Source organism: Loxodonta africana, chromosome 24 (assembly GCF_030014295.1).
Source record: "Loxodonta africana isolate mLoxAfr1 chromosome 24, mLoxAfr1.hap2, whole genome shotgun sequence".
NCBI classification, from domain to species: domain Eukaryota; kingdom Metazoa; phylum Chordata; class Mammalia; order Proboscidea; family Elephantidae; genus Loxodonta; species Loxodonta africana.
In genome coordinates, this window is record NC_087365.1 from 47,816,984 (window position 1) to 47,841,841 (window position 24,858).

Consider the following 24,858-nt stretch of genomic DNA (forward strand, 5'->3'; position numbering starts at 1 on the left):
TTTATCATCATCACCATTATTTCCACAAGAATAATCATTATTATTTTTATTATTATTTTTGTTCAGTCAGAGTAGTAGTAATAATACCTAATATTTATTGAGTACTTACTTGGACCACTGTTCTAAACAAATTTTAATCTATTGGGTCATCCATCCTCAAATCATCCCAATGAGATAGTACCTTTACTATTTCCACTTTACAGACGAGGATACTGAAGCACAGAAGTCTCTTGCACCAAGTGTTATAATTAGGACCAGGTAGACACGAACCACATCTACAGGCCACCCCAGAAACAGCAACAGCAGGAAATGAAGCCACAAAATTAGGCTCTTAGAACACAAAATGTCTGAGCAGGGGTGGGGACTGGAGGGTCGCTGAAAAAAACTGAGTGCAGAGGAAGGAGGGAGCGTGCCCAGGGCATCCGTCCCTCAAGCACCGTGTGGTTTTGGCAAGCGCGGCTGAGGTGAGGGCTTCCTAGAAAAGAGGATGTCACAACAGAGGATTGGTTGCTTCCGCGAGACGCCTTATCTCCCTCACTGCCTACCAATCGTGTTTACCAAGAGGGTGCCCGCTGGTGCCCACTCTGAGCAGCTCCATCATGCCTCAAAAGTGTGGTCCCCGCCCAGTAAGGCCATGAGAGCTTGTAGAAGGACACAGGGCCTCAAACTCCAGGCCAAACTAGACCACGAGCCAACAGGGCCATAGCAAGTGCCTACCTTCTCATTCAGCCTTGCTGGGGACCCAGGGAAGGGCCAGGAAGAGAGCAGAGGGCCCAGAGAAAGTGGAAGAGAAGGGAAAGGAGAAGCATGGAGGAGGCAGAGGGGAAGGAGATGCAGCAGAGAGCCCCCTCTCTTTACACCCCCTCTCAGGCCGTGGAGTCAGGGGCGGGGGGCGCTGCTCTAGCCATAGCAACTGGCTCAAGGAGAGTACGTGCCCCAAGCTGATCAATGAGCTTCACGCCTGGGACACTGGGTGACACTACTGGGAAAGACAGATTCTCTCTTCCCTAGGTGGCTGCGCTGACTGGACAGAGGCTTGAGGCTGCTGGTGACTGAGGCTGCTGGTGACAAATGCTGCCACCATGAGAGGGGAGCATTCTGAAAATAAAGCTAAGAGAGAAGAAAATGGAGCCAGGAGACAGAAAGACACTGAGTTTTGATGGTATCCTTTGAGCCCCCAATGAGGTTCGGCCTGAAGTCATCCATATCCTGCAGGGCTTTGAACCAGTTCCAACGGTTCAGTAATTGCTGATGTAAACAAAGGCAGCATAGGCGTTGCATAGTAACCAAATCTGCTGCCCGTGGGATTTTGACCTGAATAGGAAACAGTGGTGCACCACTCAAAGATGGTGGCTGACCATGCTACTTTGAATGTGTGTCGCCCTCCACAGTCCTATCAGTAATCCTGTCTCCTACATCGGGGTCCTGAAATTTTCAAGATCCATGCAGGAGACTGGATTATTGGCAAGACTGTGGACAGCGACTCACGTTCAAAGTTCAAAGTAGTGCGGTCGGCCGCCATCTTTGAGTAGGGCACCACTGTTTGTTTCCTACTGGGGTCAAAATCCCACGGGCAATAGATTTGATTACTATGCAACATGTACGCTGCCCTCATTTACACTGGCAGTTACTGAACTGTTCTGAACCAGTTCGAAGCCCTGCTATCCCAGGTCCCCACTTTGCTTTTCTGCGTCTTCTTTAATTAAAAAAAAAAAAAATTAGCAAGTTTAAATTAGGAGCCCTGGTGGTACAGTGGTTAAGCACTCAGCTGCCAACCACAAGATCAGTGGTTCAAACCCACCAGCCACTCCACAGAAGAAAGACGTGACAGACTGCATTCGTAAAGATCTACAGCCTTGGAAACCCTACGGGGCAGTTCTACTCTGCCCTCTAGGGCCACTATAAGTTGGAGTGTGTTCGACAGACAGCAATGAGTTTAAGTTCAAATTAGGTTTTTAAAGTTAAAAAGATAAAGGTCATAAAGGCAGTAATTTAGGTTTTTAGTCACTGGCAAGCAGAACCAGACCCATAGTAAAACAAAGCTGGGAGACATGGCAATATCCACTACTTGCTGTGACTTGGGGTTGGTGGGAAGCCCAAAACGAGTCATGGGCAAGAAATGGGTTGTGAACCCATGATGTCCTCTCCACAGAGACGAGGCTAGCCTTGGGGGTGGGGGTGGGGATTGGAAGTTATTTCTGGGGTCTGGGTCAAACAGAGCAGTGCCTGATTTCTGTGATACCTCAGTCAACTCTAAAACCAGACCAGCGCCTCTCAGCTCTGACTCATGGTGACCCCCATGTGGGTCAGATTAGAACTGTGCTCCAAAGGGTTTTCCACGGCTGGTTTTTCAGAAGTAGATTGCCAGGGCTTTCTTCCAACCTTTCAGTTAGCCCCCAAGTGCGTTAACCACTGGTACCACTCAGGGACTCCGAGCCAACTCCAAGTAAGAGCTAATTTTGCATTCCACCTTTTGTCTCTGCTCACACAGACCTCTGCCCCAGGCCCCACCATCTAAGCTCAAGAAGCTGACCATAATCCCTTTCAAATGACATCTCTCCTGTACTTCCCACTCTGGGGTACCCAAGCACCATATCCAGGGCAACAGCAAGATGCAAATGACCCCGAGGTGCCCATCAACAGATGAATGGATAAATTACGGTATATTCACATAATGGAATACTACACAACAATTTAGAACAATGATGAATCTGTGAAACGTAACACGGAGGAATCTGGAAGGCATTATGCTGAGTGAAATTAGCTGCAAAAGGACAAATATTGTATGAGACCACTATTATAAGAACTCAAGAAAAAGTTTAAACATAGAAGAAGATATTCTTTGATGGCTACGAGCGTGAGGGGGGAGGGAGTTGGGTATTCAGTAATTAGATAATAGAAGGAAATACAACACACAATACAGAAGAGGTCAGCACAGCTAGACTAAACCAAAAGCAAAGAAGTTTCCTGAATATAACCAAACGTTTCGAAGGCCAGAATAGCAGGGACAGAGGTTTGGAGACCATGGTTTCAGGGGACATCTAGGTCAAGTGGCATAACAAAACGTATTAAGAATACATTCTGCATCCCACTTTGTGAGTGGCATCTGTGATCTGAAATGCTAGCAAGCGTCCATCTAAGTAAGATGCATCAATTGGTCTCAACCCACCTGGAGCAAAGGAGAATGAAAAACACCAAAGACATAAGGTAAAGGTGAGCTCAAGACACAGAAAGGGCCACATAAACCAGAGACTACATCAGCCTGAGACCAGAAGAACTAGATGGTGCCTGGCTACCATCAATGACTGCCCTGACAAGGAAAACAACAGAGAATCCCTGATGGAGCAGGAGAACAGTAGGATGCAGATCTCAAATTCTCATAAAAAGACCAGGCTTAATGGTCTCACTGAGACTAGAGGGACACTGGAGGTTATGGTCCCCTGACCCTTTGTTAGCCCAAGTCTGGAACCATTTCCAAAGCCAACTCTTCAGACAGGGATTGTACTGAACTATAAGAAAGAAAATGATAATGATGAGGAGTGAGCTTCTTGGCTCAAGTAGATGCATAAGACTATGTGGGGGGCTCCTGTCTGGAGGGGAGGTGAGAAGGCAGAGGAGGACAGGAGCTGGTTGAATGGACACAGGGAATACAGGGCGGAGAGGAGGAATGTGCTGTCTCATTAGGGGGAGAGCAGCCAGGAGTACATAGCAAGGTATGTATAATTTTTGTATGAGAGACTGACTTGATTTGTAAACTTTCACTTAAAGCACAATAAATTTAAAAAAAAAAGATGTAAATGAGGAGCTGCTGAGGAAACCAACCACCACTTAAAAAAAATTAATCAAGAAGCAAAAAACATTTGGAAGTCCAAGAAAACACAGAAGTGAAAACTGCCCCTCAAAGCAGAGCAAAATCCACACATGCAAATCATACGCAAACCTCATGCAAATAAATTTCCTATTTAAACTCTTTCAGCTCCTGCTCCACAGCTGGTGAAACTGCAGGCCCAGAGATGAGGGATTAATAGGGGCAAGGACATAGTGTTCATGGGTCTTAAAACCACTTCCTTCCAGGTGGAGACAGAGAGTCAGCGGGAAGAGCACTCAGGCCTGGGAGTTCATGTTCTGGCTTTGACAAGGATGCACTCTCTTATCTCAGGCAAGTTGCTTCCCCTTTCTGAGCATAGGTCCCCTAGCTATGCCATGCAGGGAATGGGCCCTGCAGGGCCAGATGCTGCCCAGCTTGTTTGGCTGCACAATACGGTTGCAGTTATACGGATAGTAGAAAAAACTAGACTTTGAGGCAATAAACCTGCTAATCCTTACTAAGCATTTTAAGCACTTGGCATGTATTATCTCACTTTGCACGTATTATTTAGTCTTCGCAACAATCTATGACTTAGGTACTAGTTGACAGAGAAAGAAACTGAAGCACAGAGTTCTTAAGTGGCTTCTCAAACATGCACAGCTAGTAAGTGCAGGAGTTGGGAATGAAAATTTTTGCAATATCGGAGTAGCTAACATTTACCAGGCATGACTAATGAAAAGCATGTCATATACCGTCTCATTTAATCTTCACAGCAAGCCTGGGCAGTAACTGCCATCCTTGTTTCACAGATGGGGTAATGGAGACACAGAGGGGTTCAACGACTTGCCCTTGGTCACACAGCTAAGAAGAGATGGAGGTGGGTTTCGGAATAAACTCCTCACTACACTTATACACACGGTGTGGCACAAAGTCGAATGCTGCCAGTACTCCTGGGAAGGGTGATCTGGGAAGCCTGCTTGGAAGAGGCAGTATCTGAGCTTTTCTCTGAGGGTTTACAAAGAAGAGGGAGAAGCAGGCCCCCCATTCTGCAGGAGAGGTGTTTTATTCCTCGAATGACACTTAAAGCACTCCTCGAATGTCCCAAGGCTAGCGCTGCTCACCACACACAGGAAAGAGCCTGAATTGAGGCTGAGGCAAGTTGGGGTACTGGGGAAGCTGTGGGCAAGGTGTCAGCGCTCAGCACAAGAGGCAGGATGGAGAAGCAGGTACTGTGGTCAGGGCAGGACAGGTGCCAGGGCAGAGGGGCCCACAGTGATGAGGCCTCTGATTTCCTGTGCCTGCTCAGCAGACGGTGACAATGCTAGATCCTCAGCAGATGGGGGACTCACTTCTTAACATCGGAGTTGGAAGAGAACTCCAAAGACATGACCCAAAGTATCCAAAATAACGTATAAAGAGCTCTGGCAAATCAGTATAAAGACAACTAACCATCCAATGGAAAATGGGCAAATGATGTGAAGAGGCGGCTCTCATAAACACACCCACCTCCACCGGCACCTCCCTGGTCCAGTAATCATCATCTCCTGCCTCTTCGCTGGTCTCTTTGCCTCCACCCTCACCCCTGCAGTCCATTCTCCACACACAAACAATGGGACCCTGTTAGAACCAAGTCAGACCATGTCCCTTCTCTGCTCAGAACCTCCCCATGGCTCCCGCTTCACTCAGAGAAGAGCCAAAGACCCCACAATGGCCCACAAGGCCCTGTGTGATCTGGCCCCCATCATCTCCTGACTTCATCTCTATTACTATCTCCCTCGCCCATTCTGTTCCAGCCACACTGGCCTCCTCGCTGTTCCTGAGACATACCAGACACATTCTGGCCTCAGGGCCCATTATCAATTGAACTGTATCCCCCAAAAATGTCTGTCAACTATGTGAGGCCATGATTCCCAGCACTGTGGTTGTCCACCATTTTGTCATCTGATGTGATTATCCTACATGTTGTAAATCCTAACCTCTATGTTAATGACAGGACTCAATCTATAGGATTAGTTTGTATCTTCAATCAATCTCTTTTGAGATATAAAAGACAGAATCCAGCATAAAGGAGAGAAACCTCTTACCTCCAAGAAGAGCCAGAAGCAGAGCACATCCTTTGGACCCGAGGTCCCTGAGCTGAGACGCTCCTAGACCAGGAGGAGACTGATGACAAGGACCTTCCCCCAGAGCCAACAGAGAGACAAAGCCCTGATTTTGGACTTCTAGCCTCCTAATCTGTGAGAGAATAAATTTCTCTTTGTTAAAGCCTGTGGTATCTTCTGGTACAGCAGCACTGGCTAACTGAGACAGGACCTTTGCACACGCTGTTACCTCTGCCTGGAAAATCTTCCCCCAAGTACATGCATGGCCTCCTCCCTCACTTCCCTTGGGTCTTTGTTCAAATGTCACCTTTTCAGTCTGGCCTTCCCTGATCACATTATCTAAAACTGCAAACCCCTGAATCACCCCTGGTCCTGACTAACCCTCTTAGCCTGACATATTTTTTTTCATAGCACCCATTCCATCTAAATGAGCACATGTGCTCCCTATTTATTCACTTATTGTCTGTAATGGAATGTCAGTTCCACGTGGACAGGGCTTTGGGCTGTTTTTGTTCACTGATATATTTCCAGCACCTGAAACAATGCCTGACACTTAACAGCTCCTCAATAAATATTTGCTGACTAAATGAATAACTTCCAAAACCCCAGACACTGCAGCACCAACTCAGCTCTGTCTTAGAAGCAACCAAGAAGACTAAGAGGGATTTGCTAAGAGGATAACGTTCCCACTGCACAAGCCACAGTTTGCTAATGCTGCCCTCTCTCCTCCTTGCCATCCCATATGAGGTGCTCTCACGTGCCACCTAAAATCCTTAGAAGAACTGAAAGTGGTACGTGACTCGCCCAATGACAGACACGCCACTTACAGCCATGGCCTCCACCAAGACTTGATTCCAACACCTCCCTAGCAGTGGTCCTTCTCGGTCCCCCAGCGGCACTGACTTCAGTATCACTCACACTCCCCATCAGTCAAGGAAACAGAGGTAAGGCCCAAATAGTAAGGTTTTCACACCGAGTTGTGGTGGTTGCTCATCACCCACAGATAGACACAGGTGGCTCAGAGACTCCAGACATCACGCACTAATGCAAGGCAACGCCCTGGGCTGCCATTTTGCAAATAACACCCGACACACACCTGACCCAAGTGAACAGGCCCCAGGACATGCTCTGTTTGGCCTCATGATGTCTGACAAATTTTGAATCAAGCCAACAATTGAAAATCAGGAGCTGTCACCTAAAAGTCCCAATTCCCAGATTTGGAAACAGCTGGCATCAGTGGGGTGGCATTTCCCATACTCCTTCCATGAGTAATTAGGGGCATCTACCGTGTGCCAGAGGGCAGTGTTGGTTCAGTGGTAGAATTCTCACCTTCTATGCGGGAGACCCAAGTTCAGTTCCCGGCCAATGCACCTCACAAGCAGTCACGACGTGTCAGTGGAGGCTGCATGTTGCTGTGATGCTGAACAGGTTTCAGAGAAGCACCCAAACTTAGATGCACTAGAAAGAAAGACCTGGCGATCTCCTTCTGAAAATCTAGCAGTGAAAACCCTATGGATCATAAGGATCTGATCTGCAGCTAATAATGGGAATGGCAAAGGACTAGGCAGCATTTTGTTCCATGTGTATGGGGTCACCATGAGTCAAGGCCAACTCCACAGCAGCCAGCAACACTGAGTACCAGGCACCATTCTCGGCGCTGAGAAAACAGCAATGAACAAAGCAGATGCAAACCCCTGGCCTTGTGGAGCTGAGGTTCTAATGGAGGAGGTGGAAAATCAATCAGCACACCAGAGTTATATAAGACAATGTGAGCTAACAAGACACAGTATGAAGAAAAATAAGGCAGGGTAAGGGGAGAGGGAATGGCAGAGGCTGCTCGCCTGCCTAGGGTGGTCAGGGAAGTCCTCTCTGAGGAGGGGACATCTGAGGAGCACAGGTCTGACAAAAGGGAGGGAGGGAGCCTCAGGATATCTGGGATAATGATGTCCCAGGCAGAGGTGACAGGAAGTGCAAAGGCCCTGAGGCAGAAACTTGCCTGCTGCGCTAGAAGGACAGCATGGAGACGTGTGGCCCGAAGCAGAGGGAGGGAGAGAGAAGGAAAGGAGGTGAAAGAGGAAACACGGATTAGATGAAGCAGGGCCTTGGAGGCAACAATGGTGAGGAATTTGGATTTTATTCTGAATGAGCAAGGAGCCCCTGGAGTGACATGAACTGACTTCCATTTAGCTACTGTGTTGAAAAGAGACTGTTGGGGGCCAGGAGAAAATCAGGGAGACCCACTGAAAGCTCTGGCAGTGGTCTAGGAGACAGGGGTCACGGAGAAGTTACCAAGTGGCTGGACTCTGACGAGATCCTGAAGATACCACCAGCAGGATGTCCTATCGGACTGGATGTCGGCTGAGACAAAGAGGGAAGGCAAAGGTAACGCCAAGGCCTGGCCTGAACAACTAAAAGGACTGGAGGGGCCATTTGCTGAGACAGGGATGTGAGACAGGTCTGGGGGAAGAACCAAGCATCTAGTTTTGGACACTTTAAGTAGGAGATGCCTGTTAGACATCCAAGTAGAGAAGCTGGTTGGGCAGGAGGACAAGTCTGGAATTCAGGGGAGAGGTCTGGGCAGGAAGTCCTCAGCACAGAGATGAAGTTTAAAGCCATGGGAACGTCCACACAAAAACTTGTACACGGATGTTGATAGCAGCGTTATTCATAATCGCTGAAAAGGAAACAACCCAAAAGTCCATCAGCTGATGAACAGACACACAAAATGTGGTATACTCAGACAATGGAATATTACGTGGCCATAAAAAGAAATGAAGTGGGACGAGGGGGAGGGGGAATAGGAAGTTACTGCTGAATGGGTACAGAGTTTCTGTTTAGGGTAATGGAAAAGTTTTGGAAATAATGGTGATGGTTGTACAACAACAAAAAAATGTATGGTCCATTCACACATCAGAATACTAAAAAGGCTGCAAAAGAATGGTTATGCCCCTGAGTCCGTGATCAGAACACATGACTATTGTATCCAGACTCTTCTGGTGGGGGGGGAAGGGAACGAAGTTCTGACACATGCTACAACATGGATGGACCTTGAAAACATTATGCTAAGTAAGAGACCCCAGACGCAAAAGGCCACACACATATTATATGATTTCATTTATATGAAATGCCCAGAAGAGGCAAATCCATAGAGACAGAAAGTAAATAAGTGGTTGCCAAGGGTTGGAGGGACTGGGGGGAAAGAGGAAGTGACTGCTAATGGGGACAGAATTTCTTTTGGGGGATGGTGGAAATGTTCTAAAATTGATTGTGGTGATGATTGCAAAACGCTGTGAACACACTGAAAAAAAATGAGAAGCCACGGGGGTGGATGAGGCTGCCACGGGAGAGGGTCTAGAGAGAGCAAAGGCCAGGACAGAGCCCTGGGGTCCAGCTACGCTTAGAGGTCTGGGAGATGAGGAAACTAGCAAGAAGACAGAGAAGCAGCAGCCACAGAGGTAAGACACAAATGGGAACCGGTGGGTGCTGGAATGGCCGCTGCCCCCTTTAGATAGGATGTGTACCCCCAGTGTGCCCCAGAACCACCCCGAACTCACACACTTCCATTATGCCCCAGGATCTCCCAGTGCCCAGTCCAAGGCTGGAAGATCCACGGGGCAGGGCCTGGGTCCATCTTGTTCACAACTGTGTGGGTCCTGAGCTGCATCATAGCCAGTGCACAGTGGGGCTCCCCACGAAATCTGGACACCATCAGGGCAGTCGATGACAGACAGCCCCTCAGACATCAGCCACCCAAGTGCAGGGACATCACTCCAAGTAGAATCATATCCCTAGAAACGTCAATGGAAAACTCAGTAAAGACTGAAAATGCCAACTGTCTATCCCAGGCCTGGGCTGAGGGGCTGAAATAGAATGTTCCGGCTATTCTTAGGTAATGTTCAAGGCTTTCATTCTTGCCTCTTTCCTCTCATCCACCCAGGATCCCCTACCCTGCTCGCCTACATAACTTGGAGTTTAGCTCAAACAAGGGGCTTCAGAGGGAGACAGGGACATCTGTGAGGGCGTCGGAATCTGGAAGGCCAGAGGGGGTGGGTTGGGGCTCAGCTGCCCCAAGCTAATGGGATCATCTTTAAGATCTACTGGAAAACATGACAGAAGGAGGAAGTGGAAGGGCATGAAAAGCTCCCCTCAGGCCCGGCTGTTCTCTGATGCAAACATTCCAGCTGCGGGTGCCAAAGGCCAGGACACCAAGCAATTCTGTCAGGCAGGAGCATAGTGTGTCCCCACAGGAATTCAAGGCCCTGCTGGCTGGTCCCCCAGTGCTCTCCCAGCCCGATAAACACAGCTGGAGACAGAGGAAGTGGAGCGTGCCTCCTCAGAGTGCAGAAGGGGCAGTGTAAACAGCTGCCTGGTCAGAAAAGCAAACCCATAGCTGGCTTCATCCCATGGGTTCCTGGCGGTTCTCGCCCTGGTTCCTCTGCTTTCCTAGGATTCAGAGCCCAGGAATCCTGTTGGTCCAAACTGTGGCCCCTGGGGGTGAGCAGGGCTCCGAAGCCCCCAGGCCTCAAGTCAAGAGTCAGAGTCTACCCATACATGCAGGTCCAGCCAAACTGGCTGTTAAAATATGTTGCAGAAACTCTTCAGACAGGGATTGGACTGGAATAGGGGATGGAAAATGAGACTGGTGAAGAACAAGCTTCTTGGATCAAGTCAACACATGAGACTATGTTGGCATCTCCTGTCTGGAGGGGAGATGAGAGGGTAGAGGTAGCTAGAAGCTACCCAAACATACACGAGGAGAGAGAGTGGAGGGAAGTACTGTGTTATCTCATCAGAGGGAGAGCAATTAGGAGTGTATAGCAAGGTGTATGTGAATTTTTGTACGAGAGACTGACCTGATTTGTAAACTTTCACTTAAAGCACAATAAAAATCAATTAAAAAAAAAAATATATATATATATACATATGTTGCAGAAGCTACTGCTCCAAGTGTTGGCTGTGACCCCCAGACTTCCCCAAGATATAGAAACCAAAGGGCTGATGCCTAGGGAACCTCCCGGATCCAGCTCCAGGGCTATAGCTGGCAGCTCTTCTAATGGATCAGATGTTGAAGTTCTTGAAACCCTGAGAGGAAAGAGCGGACCAGTCACCGAGCCATGAAACACAAAGCCACTAACTTCCCCAGATCCCCTTTTAGGAAACTAAGGAGGTCAACATCCCTAATACCCAAGCTCTGGCCGCTAAACTCTCCAAGGCACTGCTCAACAGGCAATGCAGCCTAGTGGTTAAAGGACAGCGCTCTGGAATTGAATTGTCAGGCCCAGTGGTTTCCACTGCTTACCAGCTGTGTGGCCTTGGACAAGCCACTTCCCTTCTCTGTGCCTCAGCTGCCTCATCTCTAAAACGGGACTACTCATAGTGCCTAACTCATCAAGTTGCTGCAAGAATTAAGTACATGTCTAATCATCACACTATCCCTACACGTATTATTAATACAAACCCTATATTACAGATGAGGAAACCGAGGCACATAGAAATGAAGTGACTTGCCCAAGGTCACACAGCTGGTAAGTGGCAGAGCTAGGCTTCGAACCCAGGCAGCTGGCTTCAAACCCATGCAGCTAGCTACAAAGCCAGACTCCACTTCAGAGGTCAGCAAATTTTTTTCTGTAAAGGTCCAGGTAGCAAATACTTCAGGCTTTGCAGGCCACATCCGGCCTCTGTCACATATTTTTCTTCTTTTTTTCTTTATATCCCTTTAAAATGTAAACACCATTCTTAGCTCTCAGGCTGAGCAAAAAGAGGCTATGGACTTGATCTGACCCATGGGCCACGGTTTGCCAAGCCCTGCTCTAAACTACTACTACATCATAAAAAAAACTAAAAAAAATGTATTATTTTTTATTTTTTTTAGTTCATCATACTGCCTCTTAAATGCTGGCAACTAATTCAAGTTCTGAAGACACACCAAACAGGTCAAATGAAACTCTCCACAGGCCACCAATTTACAAGCTCCACCTGGAGTTTCTTTCAGACCAGCGTGAAGAGTTGAGCTATGACGTTTCCAACATCTGTTCAGGGATCAAAGCAGCTGCCAAAACAACTGCAGAACTTCTGGGATCCCTGTGAGGGACCAACAGCACCAGGCCAGAGGAGGGGCAGGGAGAGCTGCGTCCCACTCCCTACTGTGCTGTCCTGTCCCCGGCTGCACGTTACAGTCCATGGGCAGAGCTGACGGCCCAGGGTTTTATCTAGTTGCCAACCATCTTCTCCAGCAGAAAGTCAAGTTCAGGAATAGCCTGTTGGCCTCCTCCTCCTCTCTCCTTCCAGTTCATGGACTGAGGACACACGAGGCTCCCATGAGTAGTTGTAGGAATGAGGCATCACCAGGCAAATTAACCCCAGCAGGGAACCGCCAAGGAACAGCTGTCACATGGGAGGTCTTTAGGACGGGCAGGCTGGGGCCAACTGCCACCATTTCCAAGGGCTAAGAGCAGTGGCTGGTTGCAGGGCCATCTATTCGGTTTGGGATCTGCCCAGGAGCAGACTCTGAAGCTGAGACTCAAGACTCCTCAGGTGCCCACACAAGCAGCCAAATCTTCCCCCTGGTCTGTCGTGACCAAGACCAAGCCAGGGGTGGCTGGGAGGGAAGGGAACAGCAGGTATGTGGGCAGTAGTGGTCTGGTAACACACCCAGAATCTACCTCCCCTCTTCCACAAACAGCCCAGACTTTGTGAGCTGTGGAATCCAGTCACTGGTTCCAAGTTGAAGTACATGACCCAAGTGTGAGCCAATGAGAGCTCCCTTGCTCAGAGTGATTGGTTCAGGGGTGAAGCACTGACTCAGATCTTGGTGAATAAGAGCACAACATTGCTGGGCTCAGTGCCATTGGATCACAAGTGGAACACCTGACCATGTCTCAGCCAATCAAAGCTCAAGAATGACCTGCTCACTGCCATTGGATCAGAACTGGAACACTTGGACACACGTTTCAGCCAATCAAAGCACACTACCCAGCTCACAATGACTGTTTCAGGAGTAAAGTACCAAAACTCAGGCCCAGACTCAGGCCCAAACCATTCTGAATATCACATTGCCTGGCTGCAGGTGGCCAAAGCCTGAGACAAAAGCCTCAGGACTTTTGTTAAGACCTACTAAAAGAGAGATTCGCACTTTCCTGTTGACCCTGAACTTGAGAAAATGTAGACCAGCATAACTAGAGCCATCTGCTGCTACAGAGCTGAAAATAAAGCAAAATACTGAAAGCAGAACTGACCTAAGAGAAAGGAACAGGGTCCCAGGGACTTTATTTGAACCCTGGATCCAGCCTGGCCCAGGGCCGACACTGCCCCTAGGCACGCTGCAAGTTACTTGTGCTAACAAATCTTATTGTTTACATCAGCTAGTCGGAGCTGGCTTATCTGTCACTTCAAATACAGGGCATGAAGTCATCGAGTATCTCACCTTGAGCAGGAGTGGGTACTTGCAGATCCTCTGAATTGGAGACAGCAGGTAGCCTTCCAAAGGGATGTCTGTGGTCTTCCGGCCTCCCAGAAGCATGCAGCTCTGCAAAAGGACAGGAGGCCTCCATTAAAACCCACTGAGGACCACATAGGGGTCTGGCCACCCTCAAACAGCCATGGGAAACACTTGAAACGCAGCTGTGGACAATCATTTTAGAAGCAATTTAGCAACACCTAAGGGAGTTGGGGAAACCCTGGTGGCGTAGTGGTTAAGTGCTACGGCTGCTAACCAAAGGGTCAGCAGTTCGAATCCGCCAGGCGCTCCTTGGAAACTCTACGGGGCAGTTCTACTCTGTTCTGTAGGGTCGCTATGAGTCGGAATCGACTCGATGGCACTAGGTTTGGTTTTGTGGCTAAGGGAGTTGGGCCCTGGGGCCCTGGTGGCACAGTGGTTAAGAGCTCGGCTGCTAGACAAAAGGTCAGCAGTTCAAATTCACCAGTCTCTCCTTGGAAACCCTATGGGGCAGCTCTGCTCTGCCCTATAGGGTGACTATGAGTCAGAATTGACTCAACAGCAATGGGTTTGGTTTCTTTTTAGGTTTAGGGGAGTTGAAGGAGTCCCTGGGTGGTGTGCAAATGGTTAAGCACTAGACAACTAACCGAAAGGTTGGTGGTTCAAGCATACCCAGAGGCACCTCGAAAGTTTAAGGCCTGGCAATCTGCTTCTGAAAGGTCACAGCCTTGAAAACCCTATAGAGTGAGTACAGTTCTACTCGGCACCCATGGGGTCACAATGAGTCGGAATCAACTCAATGGCAACTAACAACAACGACAAGCAAGAGAGCTGACTCCCGGGTGGTGCAAATGGTTAACATGCTCAGCTGCTAACTGAAAGGATGGAGGTTTGGGTCCACTCAAAGTGCCTTGTAAGAAAGGCCTGGCAACCTACATCTAGGAAATCAGCCACTGAAAACCCGATGGAGCGTGGTTCTACTCTGACACACATGGGGTTGCCAGGAGTCAGAACTGTCTGCACAGCAACCGGTTTCCGGTTAAGGAGAACTGAACATGCGCCTAGTCTACAACCTAGTGTACAACCTAGAACAGAGGTTGGCAAAATAGGACCCGTGGGCCAAATCTTGCCCACTGCCTGTTTCTGTAACTAAAGTGTTACTGGAACACAGCCACCTGCCTTCATTTACATAGTATCTGTGGCTTCTTTCTGGCTGCAGTGGCGGAGTTGAGTAGTTACAATAGAGACCATACGGCCGCAAAGCCTAAAATATTCACTATCCAGTCTTTTACAGAAAAGTTTGCCAACCCTGGTCTAGAGAAACCTTCACACAGATGCACTAGGAGATAGCATCAAGGATGTTCAGCCTTTTTTTGGAAGAGCAAAGACTGGACAACCTAAATATCAGCTGGAGAATGGAAAATACATTTGTAGCAAATTGATAGGCTGGTGCACTAGACAGCCTTGAAAATGGGGGATTACGGCTACCTATTTTTTTTTTTATAGCAACACGGGTGAACCTCAAACACATGCTCTTGAGCAAAAAAATAAAAGGAAAAACAGAAGGATATGTCCCCTGCTGTCTGGTACGTGTTGTGGAGTCAATTCTGACTTGTAGCGACCCCATATGACAATGCAGGACTGCCCTGTAAGGTTTTTCAGGCTGTAACTTTTACGGGAGCAGATCGTCAGGTCTTTCTCCCATGGAGATGCTGGGTAGGTTCGAACTACCAACCTTTTGATTAATAGCTGAGCACCTTATGCCACGAGGGCTTCTGATAATGTACCACATGAACCCATATATCAAGCTGCAAAGGCAAGAAACATACCAAACTCAGACGGGGATTGCCTCTGTGGAAACCCTGGTGGCATAGTGGTTAGGTGCTACGGCTGCTAACTGAAAGGTCGGCAGTTCAAATCCACCAGGTGCTCCCTGGAAACTGTATGGGGCAGTTCTACAACTATGAGTTGGAATCGACTCCATGGCAGTGGGTTTTTTTTTCCCCCCTGTGGAGGGACAGGAACAGGTCTGCAAAGTGCAGTGGGAATCTCCCAGTGGTACTGAAGATGTTTTCTTCCTTTACGTGGAAGGTGGGTACGTGAGCTGTCACATGGACACCTATATTTCAGCCTGCAGAGTAAATTCTACCAGGAAGGAACCAAAGACAGGAGGCCATCACTCCCACAGCACCAGCAGCTCCTGTCCACACGACCACTCAATGTCCACCTGCTTCCTCCCTCGTCGACACTCCCTCTCACCAGGCCCCGTGCACCGGCTCATTCTGTGCCCCCTCCTGAAAATGCTCTTATTTCCCCCAATAATAATTTTTAAATCATCATCATCTTCCATTGGAAACACTGACTGAGAGCTGGCTGTGTGCCAGGCAGGCCACCAAGGGCTCTAATCATCACCACCGAAACACTGAGCCACCGTATGAACGGAAAAACATTATTATTCCCATTTCACAGCTCAGGCAACTGAGGCTTGCAGGGGGCACTCATTCTCCCAAGGTCACCCCAGAACAAGTGAGCCACAGGGGTCGGATCCAGATGGACAGCCAGGCTCCGGGCCACCTCTGCTGCCTGTCAGGGATCTAAATTGGCCCTCTGCTTTTAGAAGCAGAACTCTGGAGCCCCAGTTCCCTGCTCTGGCAGGAGCTGCCCCGCTCCCACCCTCATGTCTACCCACCCCTGTGTCTATCCCAGGCACAGATGGGGGACCAAGGCCATGGCAGCTGGGAGATGCCAGGCCCCACACTGCTCACACGCAGGCCTTTGTCCTTTGAGCCAGCACTCGACACAAGCTACTCTGGTGATGTCAGCTCCCGGCAGAGACAGGGGAGCCTGAGGGTGGGGAGCACTTTCCAGAGGCCCACAGAATGTGGCAGGAGAAGAGCCTGTCTCTATGTCAGAATCAAGGAGTTTTCACAGGATGGTTACAGCCACCAACTACACTTGTTCCAAAACACTCTAGATTTTTGTTTCACTTTATTTTCATTAAAAAAAAAAAGAAAGAAAGCAAAGACACACACACAGCTATTGTTGTCGTTAGATGCCACTGAGTCAGTTCCAACTCACAGCAACCACATGTACAACAGAACGAAACACTGTCCAGTCTTGCACCATCCTCACAATCGTTGCTGTTTGAGCCCACTGTTGCAGCACTGTGTCAATCCATCTCATTGGGGGTCTTCCTCTTTTTTGCTGACCCTCTACTTTACCAAACATGGTGCCCTTCTCCAGGGATTGGTCCCTCCTGATGACATGTCCAAAGTGCGTAGCTGCCATCCTTGCTTCTAAGGAACATTTTGGCTGTACTTCTTCCAAGACAAATTCGTTCGTTCTTCTGACAGTCCATGGTATATTCCACATTTCTTCACCATAATTCAAAGGCATCAATTCTTCTTCAGTCTTCCTTACTCATTGCCCAGCTTTCACGTGCATATGAGGCAGCTGAAAATACCATGGCTTGGTTAACTTGCACCTCAGTCCTCAAGGTGACATCTTGGCTTTTTTTTTTTTTTAAACACTTTAAAGAGGTCTTTTACAGCAGATTTGCCCAGTGCGATACATCCTTTGATTTCTGAACAGCTGCTTCCATGGGCGTTAACTGTGGATCCAAGGTAAATGAAATCCTTAATAACTTCAATATTTTCTCCGTTTATCATGATGCTGCCCATTGGTCCAGTTGTGAGGAGTTTTGTTTTGTTTTTTTATGTTGCGGTGTAATCCATACTGAAGGCTGTAGTCTTTGATCTTTATCAGTAAGTGCTTCAAGTCCTCTTTGTTTTTAGCAAGCAAGATTGTGTCATCTGCATTATTACAGGTTGTTAATAAAGTTTTCCTCCCATCCTGATGCTGCATTCTTCTTTATATAGTCCAGCTTCTCGAACTATTTGCTCAGCAAATACATTGAATAAGTAGGGTGAAAGGATACAACCCTGTCACACACCTTTCCTGATTTAAACCACACACTATCCCCTTGTTCTGTCTGAACAAATGCCTCTTGGTCTATGTACAGGTTCCTCATGAGCACAACATTCTGGAATTCTTCACAATGTTATCCATAACTTTTTATGATCCACACAGTTGAAGGCCTTTGCGTAGTCAATAAAACACAGGTAAACATCTTTCTGGTATTCCTCTGTTTTCAGCCAAGATCTAACATTAGCAATGATATCCCTCATTCCACATCTTCTTCTCAAGCTGACTTGAATTTCTGGCAGTTCCCTATCGATGTACTCCTGCAAAAATTTTTGAATGATCTCAAGTAAAATTTTACTTGCATGTGATATTAATGACACTGTTCAATAATTTCCATATTCTTCTGGATCACCTTTCTTTGGAGTGGGCACAAATATGGATCTCTTCCAGTCGGTTGGCCAGGTAGCCGTCTTCCAAATTTCTTGGCACAGACAAGTGAGCACTTCCAGTGCTGCAGCCATTTGTTGAAACACATCAAATGGTATTCCATCAATTCCTGTAACTTTGTTTTTCGCCAATGCCTTCAGTGCAACTTGGACTTATTTCTTCAGTACCATTGGTTCTTGATTACATGCTACCTCCTAAAATGGCTAAATGTCGACTAGTTCCTTTTGGTACAGGTGACTCTGAAGTCTCCCATCTTCTTTTGATACTTCCTGCCTCATTCAATATTCTGCCTGTAGAATCCTTCAGTATTGCAACTTGAGACTTGAATTTTTCTTCAGTTCTATCACCTTGAGAAAGGCTGAGTGTGTTCTTCCCTTTTGGTTTTCTAACTCCAGGTCTTTGCACATTTCATTATAATACTCTGTCTTCTCAAGCAGCCCTACAAAATCTTCCGTTCAGTTCTCTTAGTTTATCATTTCTTCCATTTGCTTCAGCTGCTCTACATTCAAAAACAAGATTCAGAGTCTCTTCGGACATACATTTTGGTCTTTTTAATGACCTTTTGTTTTCTTCACGTATGATATCCTTGATGTCATCCCACAACTCATCTGGTCTTCAGCCATTAGTGTTCAATGTGCCAAATCTATTCTTGACATGGTCTCTAAATTCAGGTGGCTCTTGTGGACTTGTTTTAATTTTTTTCAGGTTCAAATTGAACTTGTATATGAGCAATTGAGGGTCTGTTCCACAGTCAATCCCTGGCCTTGTTCTGACTGATGATACTGAGATTCTCCACCATCTCTTTCCACAGATATAGTCGATTTGATTTCTATGTATTCCGTCCAGTGAGGTCCATGAGTACATCTGCTGTTTATGTTGTTGAAAAAAGGTATTTCTTATGAGTAGGTCGTTGGTCTTGCAAAATACACATGATCTCCAGCGTTGTTTCTATCACCAAGGCCATATTTTCCAACTACTGATTTTTCTCCTTTGTTTCCAGCTTTCACATTCCAATCACCAGTATTATCAATGCATCCTGATTGCATGTTTGATCAATTTCAGACTGCCGAAGTTGGTGAAAATCTTCAATTTCTTCTTCTTTGGCATCAGTGGGTGGTGCATAAATTTGAATAATAGTCATATTAACTGGTTTGCCTTGCAGACATATGGATATTATCCTATCACCGACAGCACTGTACTTCAGGATAGATCTTGAAATGTTCTTCTTGACGATGAAAGTGACACCGCTTCTCTTCAATCTGTCATTCCAGGCATAGTACACCATATGAATGTCCAATTCAAAATGGCCGCTACCAGTCCACTTCAGCTCAATAATGCCTAGGATAATAATCTGCAAGCATTTCCATTTCATTTTTAACAACTTCCAATCTTTCTAGATTCATCCTTCATATATCTCACATTCTGATTATTAATGGAGCCATTTCTTCTCATTTTGAGTTGTCCCACATCAGCAAATGAAGATCCTGAAAGCTTTACTCCATCCACGCACGTCTTTAAGGTTAACTCCACTACCCCTGGTGGCTCAGTGGTTAAGAGCTTGGCTGCTAACCAAAAGGTTGGCAGTTTGAATCTGCCAGCCGCTCCTTGGAAACCCTATGGGGCAGTTCTACTCTGTCCTATAGGGGCACTATACGTCAGAATCGACTTGACGGCAATGAGTTTAGTTTTCCTGGTTTTCTGCTTTGAGGAGACAGCTTTTCTCCAGTCGTATTTTGAGTGACTTCTAACCTAAGGGGCTCATCTTCTGGCACTATGTCAGACAATGTTCCACTGCTATTCATAAGGTTTTCACTGGCTAATTTTTAAGATGTAGATCATCAAGTCTTCCTAAACTGTCCTAGTCTGGAATCTCCACTGAAACTTGTCCACCATGGGTGACCCAGCTGGTATTTGAAATACTGCTGGCATAGCTTCCAGCATCACAGCAAATGCAAGCCACCACAGTATGACAGACTGACAGATGCACAGTAGCACAGAGTTACCACTCACTATTCTCTTATTAAACGCCAGGCAGTTTGGGAAGTACTTTGGAGAATCCGCCCATTGTTGTTGTGTGCCATCAAGTCAACTCCAACTCGTAGTGAGCCCACGTGACAAAGCAGAGCTGCCCCATAGGGTTGCCTAGGCTGTAATCTTTACAGGAGCAGATCACCAGGTCTTTTCTCCCACAAGGCTGCTCGATAGGTTCAAACCACTGATCTTTCAGTTAGCAGCTGAGCTCTTAACCATCGTACTAGAAGCTCTCCTTAATTATCTCCTTAAAGTCTCCTAATTCACAGAAGTCATTCAGGTGAGGTCTCAATCTCATCATTTTCCCAACCTCCGAATAGTGGCAGTCCTCAGGCTCAGACCTGGATCCTTCTTTCTCTCCACACTGTATAATCTCACCCAGACCTATGGCTTTAAGCACCATCTTTATGCTGACAATGCTTAAATTCGTATCTCCAGTCTGGCCCCCTCCCTGAACTCCAGGCTCAAATCTCCAACTGCCTACCTGGTATCCCCACTTAGCTGTCAACAGGCACTGAAACCTCACAGATGTAAAACAGGACTTTTTACTTACTTCCTATCCCTGCTCCTACCCTAGCCTCTGCCATCTCAGGAAATGGCAACTCCATCCTTCTAGCTGTTCAGGGCCAAAACCTGGAGTTGTTTCCGACTCTTCTCTTTCCTTATACCCCAAAGCCAACCATCTGGCAAATCAAGTCAGCTGTGCCTGCAAACACTCTGTGACTCCAACCACTTCCCCTGCCGCTACCACCCTGTGCTCAGGCCCCGGCAACCCCCGCTTGTACTGTTGCAGTAGCCCCTCCCTGGCCTCCCTGCTTCCACCCTCGCACAGCTGAGGAGGTGGCTTCAAAAGGTAAATTAGTCATTCCTCTGCTCAAACCCTTCGACGGCTTCCCATCCCACTCAGAATAACACTGGACATTCTCAAAACCACTGCTCCAACGTGGACGACACACACAGACGTTCTGTTGAGCAAAGGAAGCCAGATACAACATGACTCCATTCACGTGAAATCCTGGAAGAGGCAACGTTAACCTGTGGGGAGAGAAATCAGCACAGTGGTTACCCCTGGAGGCAGAGAGGGACATGACTGGGAAGGGTCTGAGGGAACCTTCTGGGGTGATGAGGATGTTCTAAACCACGGTCCCAGTGGTGGTTACCTGGTGTACACATGTGTAAAGCTCACCATGCTGTCAGTGCATTTACTGCACGTGTGCTACATCGCAACAGAAGCTTTTTCAAAATCTCAGGTTCCTTCCCTTCACGGGCTTCTTTCAATCTCTCCAGCCTCATCTCCTCCCGTGCTCCTGCCCATACGCACTACTCCCTGTGATTCCGCAAACACCCTCAGACACACTCCTGCCTCAGTGCCTTTGCACTAGCTATTCCTCTACCTGGAATGCTTTCCCTCCAGACACCCTCACCCCCCTCTCTCTTTTTTCTCCAGATCATGGCACCTAAGAAATATTTTTCCCCCCCAAAAAACAATCTAAAACAGCATCTACCACCCTAAAAAAAAAAAAAAAAAAACCACCCTAGCTCCCCCAAAACATCCTTTTGACCTTAATTTACTAGATTTCCTCCAGAGGACTTAATGCCACTTGACGTATCTCCCCACTAGAATGGCCACCCCATGGGAGCTGGGATTTTCCTCGCCTCATCCACTGTTCTATCACCAGTACTTGGAATGATCCCTACACCACATGGTAGGTACTTGGGAAAATGCTGTTTAATGAATAAGTTGTTCCCATTTTACAGACAAAAAAACTGAGGCAAAGAAAGATGAAGGCCCCACCCCATCGCCTAGCTAGTGCATACCACATCATGAATGGAAAACCAGATTCTGACTGTCTCCAAAGCCTTAACATCCCATAATAGGCTCATGACTGCTCTTCTGCAGGTGGCCAAAAGCTGGAAGATGCCAACAAGGAGGGAGAGAGAGGGCGCGTGTGCTGGCGTCCCACACAGCCTCTCTCCCAACCCGACCCAGCCCAGCTGCTGCTAGAGAAGCAGCAGCCTGGCCAGCAGGAAGACCGCAGGAGAGAGAGAGAGAGAAGCCAGACTCTTCCCTGCCCACACCCCAGCAAACACCTTCCTGGCTCTTCCTGCTTCTCAGGGCCGCTCTGTGCGGATGGAAGCCTCAGCCCAGAGCGAAGCCCCTGAGCACGCTGGTGCTGTCTGCAGGACAACAGGTCAATCACCGAAACCTGGCCATCTCTGTCCATGTGAGGTCTTGCACTCAGGTGACTCTAACTGTACATTTTGCTCAGACAATTTTATGACTAGACATGCAAAAACATGAAGCTGCAGATACACCAATGAAAAGCAGCCATCCTGAAAGCTTATGCACCTGAGACAAAAAGGGAAATCAGTTGGCCAATTCCCCCTTCATCAGATGCTCCTCGGAACCGAACAAGGCAGCGCGAATTCACTTGTGAAGGAAAAGGGTACCATTTTGAAACAAAAGTCTGAAGAACTTTGTTGGAGTCTGTGCGTTCAGGGGAAGTACAATTAGGGATTTTAATACATATTTTAGCTCTCCGGGCACATGGTTAACATTCCGTATGCTATGTCGTTGATGTTGTTGTTGTTGTCAGGTGCCGTTGAGTCAGTTCCAACCCTAGGCACAACAGAACGAAACACTGCCCAGTCCTGAGCCATGCTTACAATCGTTGTTGTTATGCTTGAGCTCACTGTTGCAGCCACTGTGTCAATCCACCTCGTTGAGGGTCTTCCTCTTTTCCACTGACCCTGTACTCTGCCAAGCATGAAGTCCTTCTCCAGGGACTGATCCCTCCTGACAACACGTCCAAAGTATGTAAGATGCAGTCTCACCATCCTTGCTTCTAAGGAGCATTCCTGTACTTCTTCCAAGACAGATTTGTTCGTTCTTTTAGCAGACCATGGTATATTCAATATTCTTCACCAACACCACAATTCAAAGGTGTCAATTCTTCTTTGGTCTTCCTTATTCATTGTCCAGCTTTCACATGCATATGATGTGATTGAAAATACCATGCCTTGGGTCAGGCACACCTTAGTCTTCAAGGTGACATCTTTGCTCTTCAAAACCTTAAATAGGTCCTTTGCAGCAGATTTACCCAATGCAATGAGTCTTTTGATTTCTTGACTGCTGCTTCCAAGGCTCTTGATTGTGGACCCAAGTAAAATGAAATCCTTGACAACTTCAATCTTTTCTCCGTTTATCCTGATGTTGCTCCTCGGTCCAGTTGTGAGGATTTTTGTTTTCTTTATGTTGAGGTGGAATCCATACTGAAGGCTGTGGTCTTTGATCTTCATTAGTAAGTGCTTTTTCAAGTCCTCTTGCTATGGGAGTTAATTATTTAACCTTTGTGTGCTGAATTCCGGAAAACAGTATAAAGGGCGGGGCGGGGTGGGTACCTGTGACTGAGCAGGGGATTTAGAGGTAAAGATAAAGATTCAAAGCCAAGATAAGCGCCATCCCTTATGAGGTATGTCCCCTCAGAAAGGAGCCATGAAAATGCCCCAGGCTGGGAGCTGTCCCCCAATTACAAACGCTTCTTCTACAACGATAGAATTTTTAGCTGGTCACAGTGTTAATTTCTACAGCTGCTATAACAAATCACCACAAACTTAGTGGCTTAAGGCAACACAAATTTATTTTCTTACAGTTCTGAAGGTCAGAAGTGTGAAATGAGCCTACCAGGCTAAAACCAACGTGTCAGCAGGGCTGGTTCCTTCTGGAGGCTCTGAGGAGACACTATTTCCTTGTTTTTTCCAGCTTTTAGAGGCTGCCTGTATTCCTTGCCTTGTGGCCCTTTCCTCCATCTTCAAAGCACATCACTCCAATCCTTGCTTCTGTCACCACATCTCCTTTTCTGACTGTGACTTCTCCTGCCTCCAACTTATAAGGAACCTTCTGATAACATTGGATCCAACTGGATAATCTCCTCATCTCAAGATCCTTAAATTATTCATATCTGCAAAAAACTTTTATAAGGTGACATTCATATGAGGTAACATTCACAGGTTCTGGGGATTAGGACATGGACATCTTAAGGGGCCATTATGCAGCCTACCACATACTGCTGCCCAGAATAAAGCCTACATTTCCCAGCCCCCCTTGCAGGTAGGCGTGGCCATGTGACTAAGTGCTGGCCAATGAGATACAAGTGGAAGAGATGTATGCAGCTTCCTAGTTGTGCCCTTAAAAGAAAGGGGTGGTATACCCTCCTTCCCCCACTCCCGCTTTTTCTCCCCAACGGCCTGGAATGTGGATGTCACGTTGCTGTTGTTGCTGTTGTTGTTGTTGCTGTGTGGCTCTGAGTGGATTTCAACTCATAGTGACCCCATGAGACACAGGAGAATTGCCCTGCTGGATTTTCTAGGTGTAATTTTTATGGTAGGAGGCCTGGTGGTGCAGTGGTTAAGTGCTCCAGCTGCTAACCAAAAGGCTGGCAGTTTGAACCCACCAGCCACACCACGGGAGAAAGATGTAGCAGTCTACTCTTGTAAAGATTACAGCCTTGGAACTCTTTGGGGCAGTTCTACTCTGTCCTGTAGGGACACTATGAGTTGAACTGACTTGACAGCAATGGGTAATCTTCAGGGGAGCAGATCACCAGGTCTTTCTCCAGTGGAATCCTGGGTAGATTCAAACTGCTGACCTTTCAATTAATAGCTGAGCACTTAAGCTTTGTGCCACCGCTATTTTAGACCATGTAAATGAGGGCCACACCCTGCAGATGCAGAACAAGGACTTAGACGGGCCCTTGACACTGGAGCCCCTATACCAGCCCCAGACTGAATACATGGACATGAGAGAAATAAACATCTGCCTTATTTAAATCACTGTTATTTGGGGCATCTGCAAAGCTGACAGACATGTCTTAACTCGCACACAACAGACAGTGGTTTATAAGGCTCAAAGGAGATAACGAATGAGAACCTGTTTTATACACAAGCAAAGCTCTCTGCAACTGTAGGGAGATCTTCACAGATATCCACCTCTAACCCCAAATTTCTTCCACAAACCAACTGTCCTTTACGAAACACCCCACTTTCAGTCCCTGGGGTAGGAGAGAAGTTGGCCTTGCCCTCCAGCTCCAGAAGTGACCAATCAGAGAGTC

At 47.3% G+C, this 24,858-nt stretch overlaps 1 protein-coding gene across 5 annotated transcripts in view; it reads right to left on the reverse strand.

Moving 5' to 3' along the window:
- PREX1 (phosphatidylinositol-3,4,5-trisphosphate dependent Rac exchange factor 1) overlaps positions 1 to 24,858 on the reverse strand; it is a 221,784-nt gene that overhangs the window by 93,245 nt on the left and 103,681 nt on the right. For 4 of the 5 annotated variants that reach the window (XM_064276180.1, XM_064276179.1, XM_064276178.1 and 1 more), the window contains exon 5: positions 13,334 to 13,435. In XM_064276180.1, coding sequence (XP_064132250.1) covers positions 13,334 to 13,435 — 102 coding nt within the window. Of the gene's footprint in view, positions 1 to 9,464; positions 9,699 to 13,333; positions 13,436 to 24,858 lie in introns of those variants that run through there. The other variant, XM_064276182.1, reaches the window with a different exon arrangement.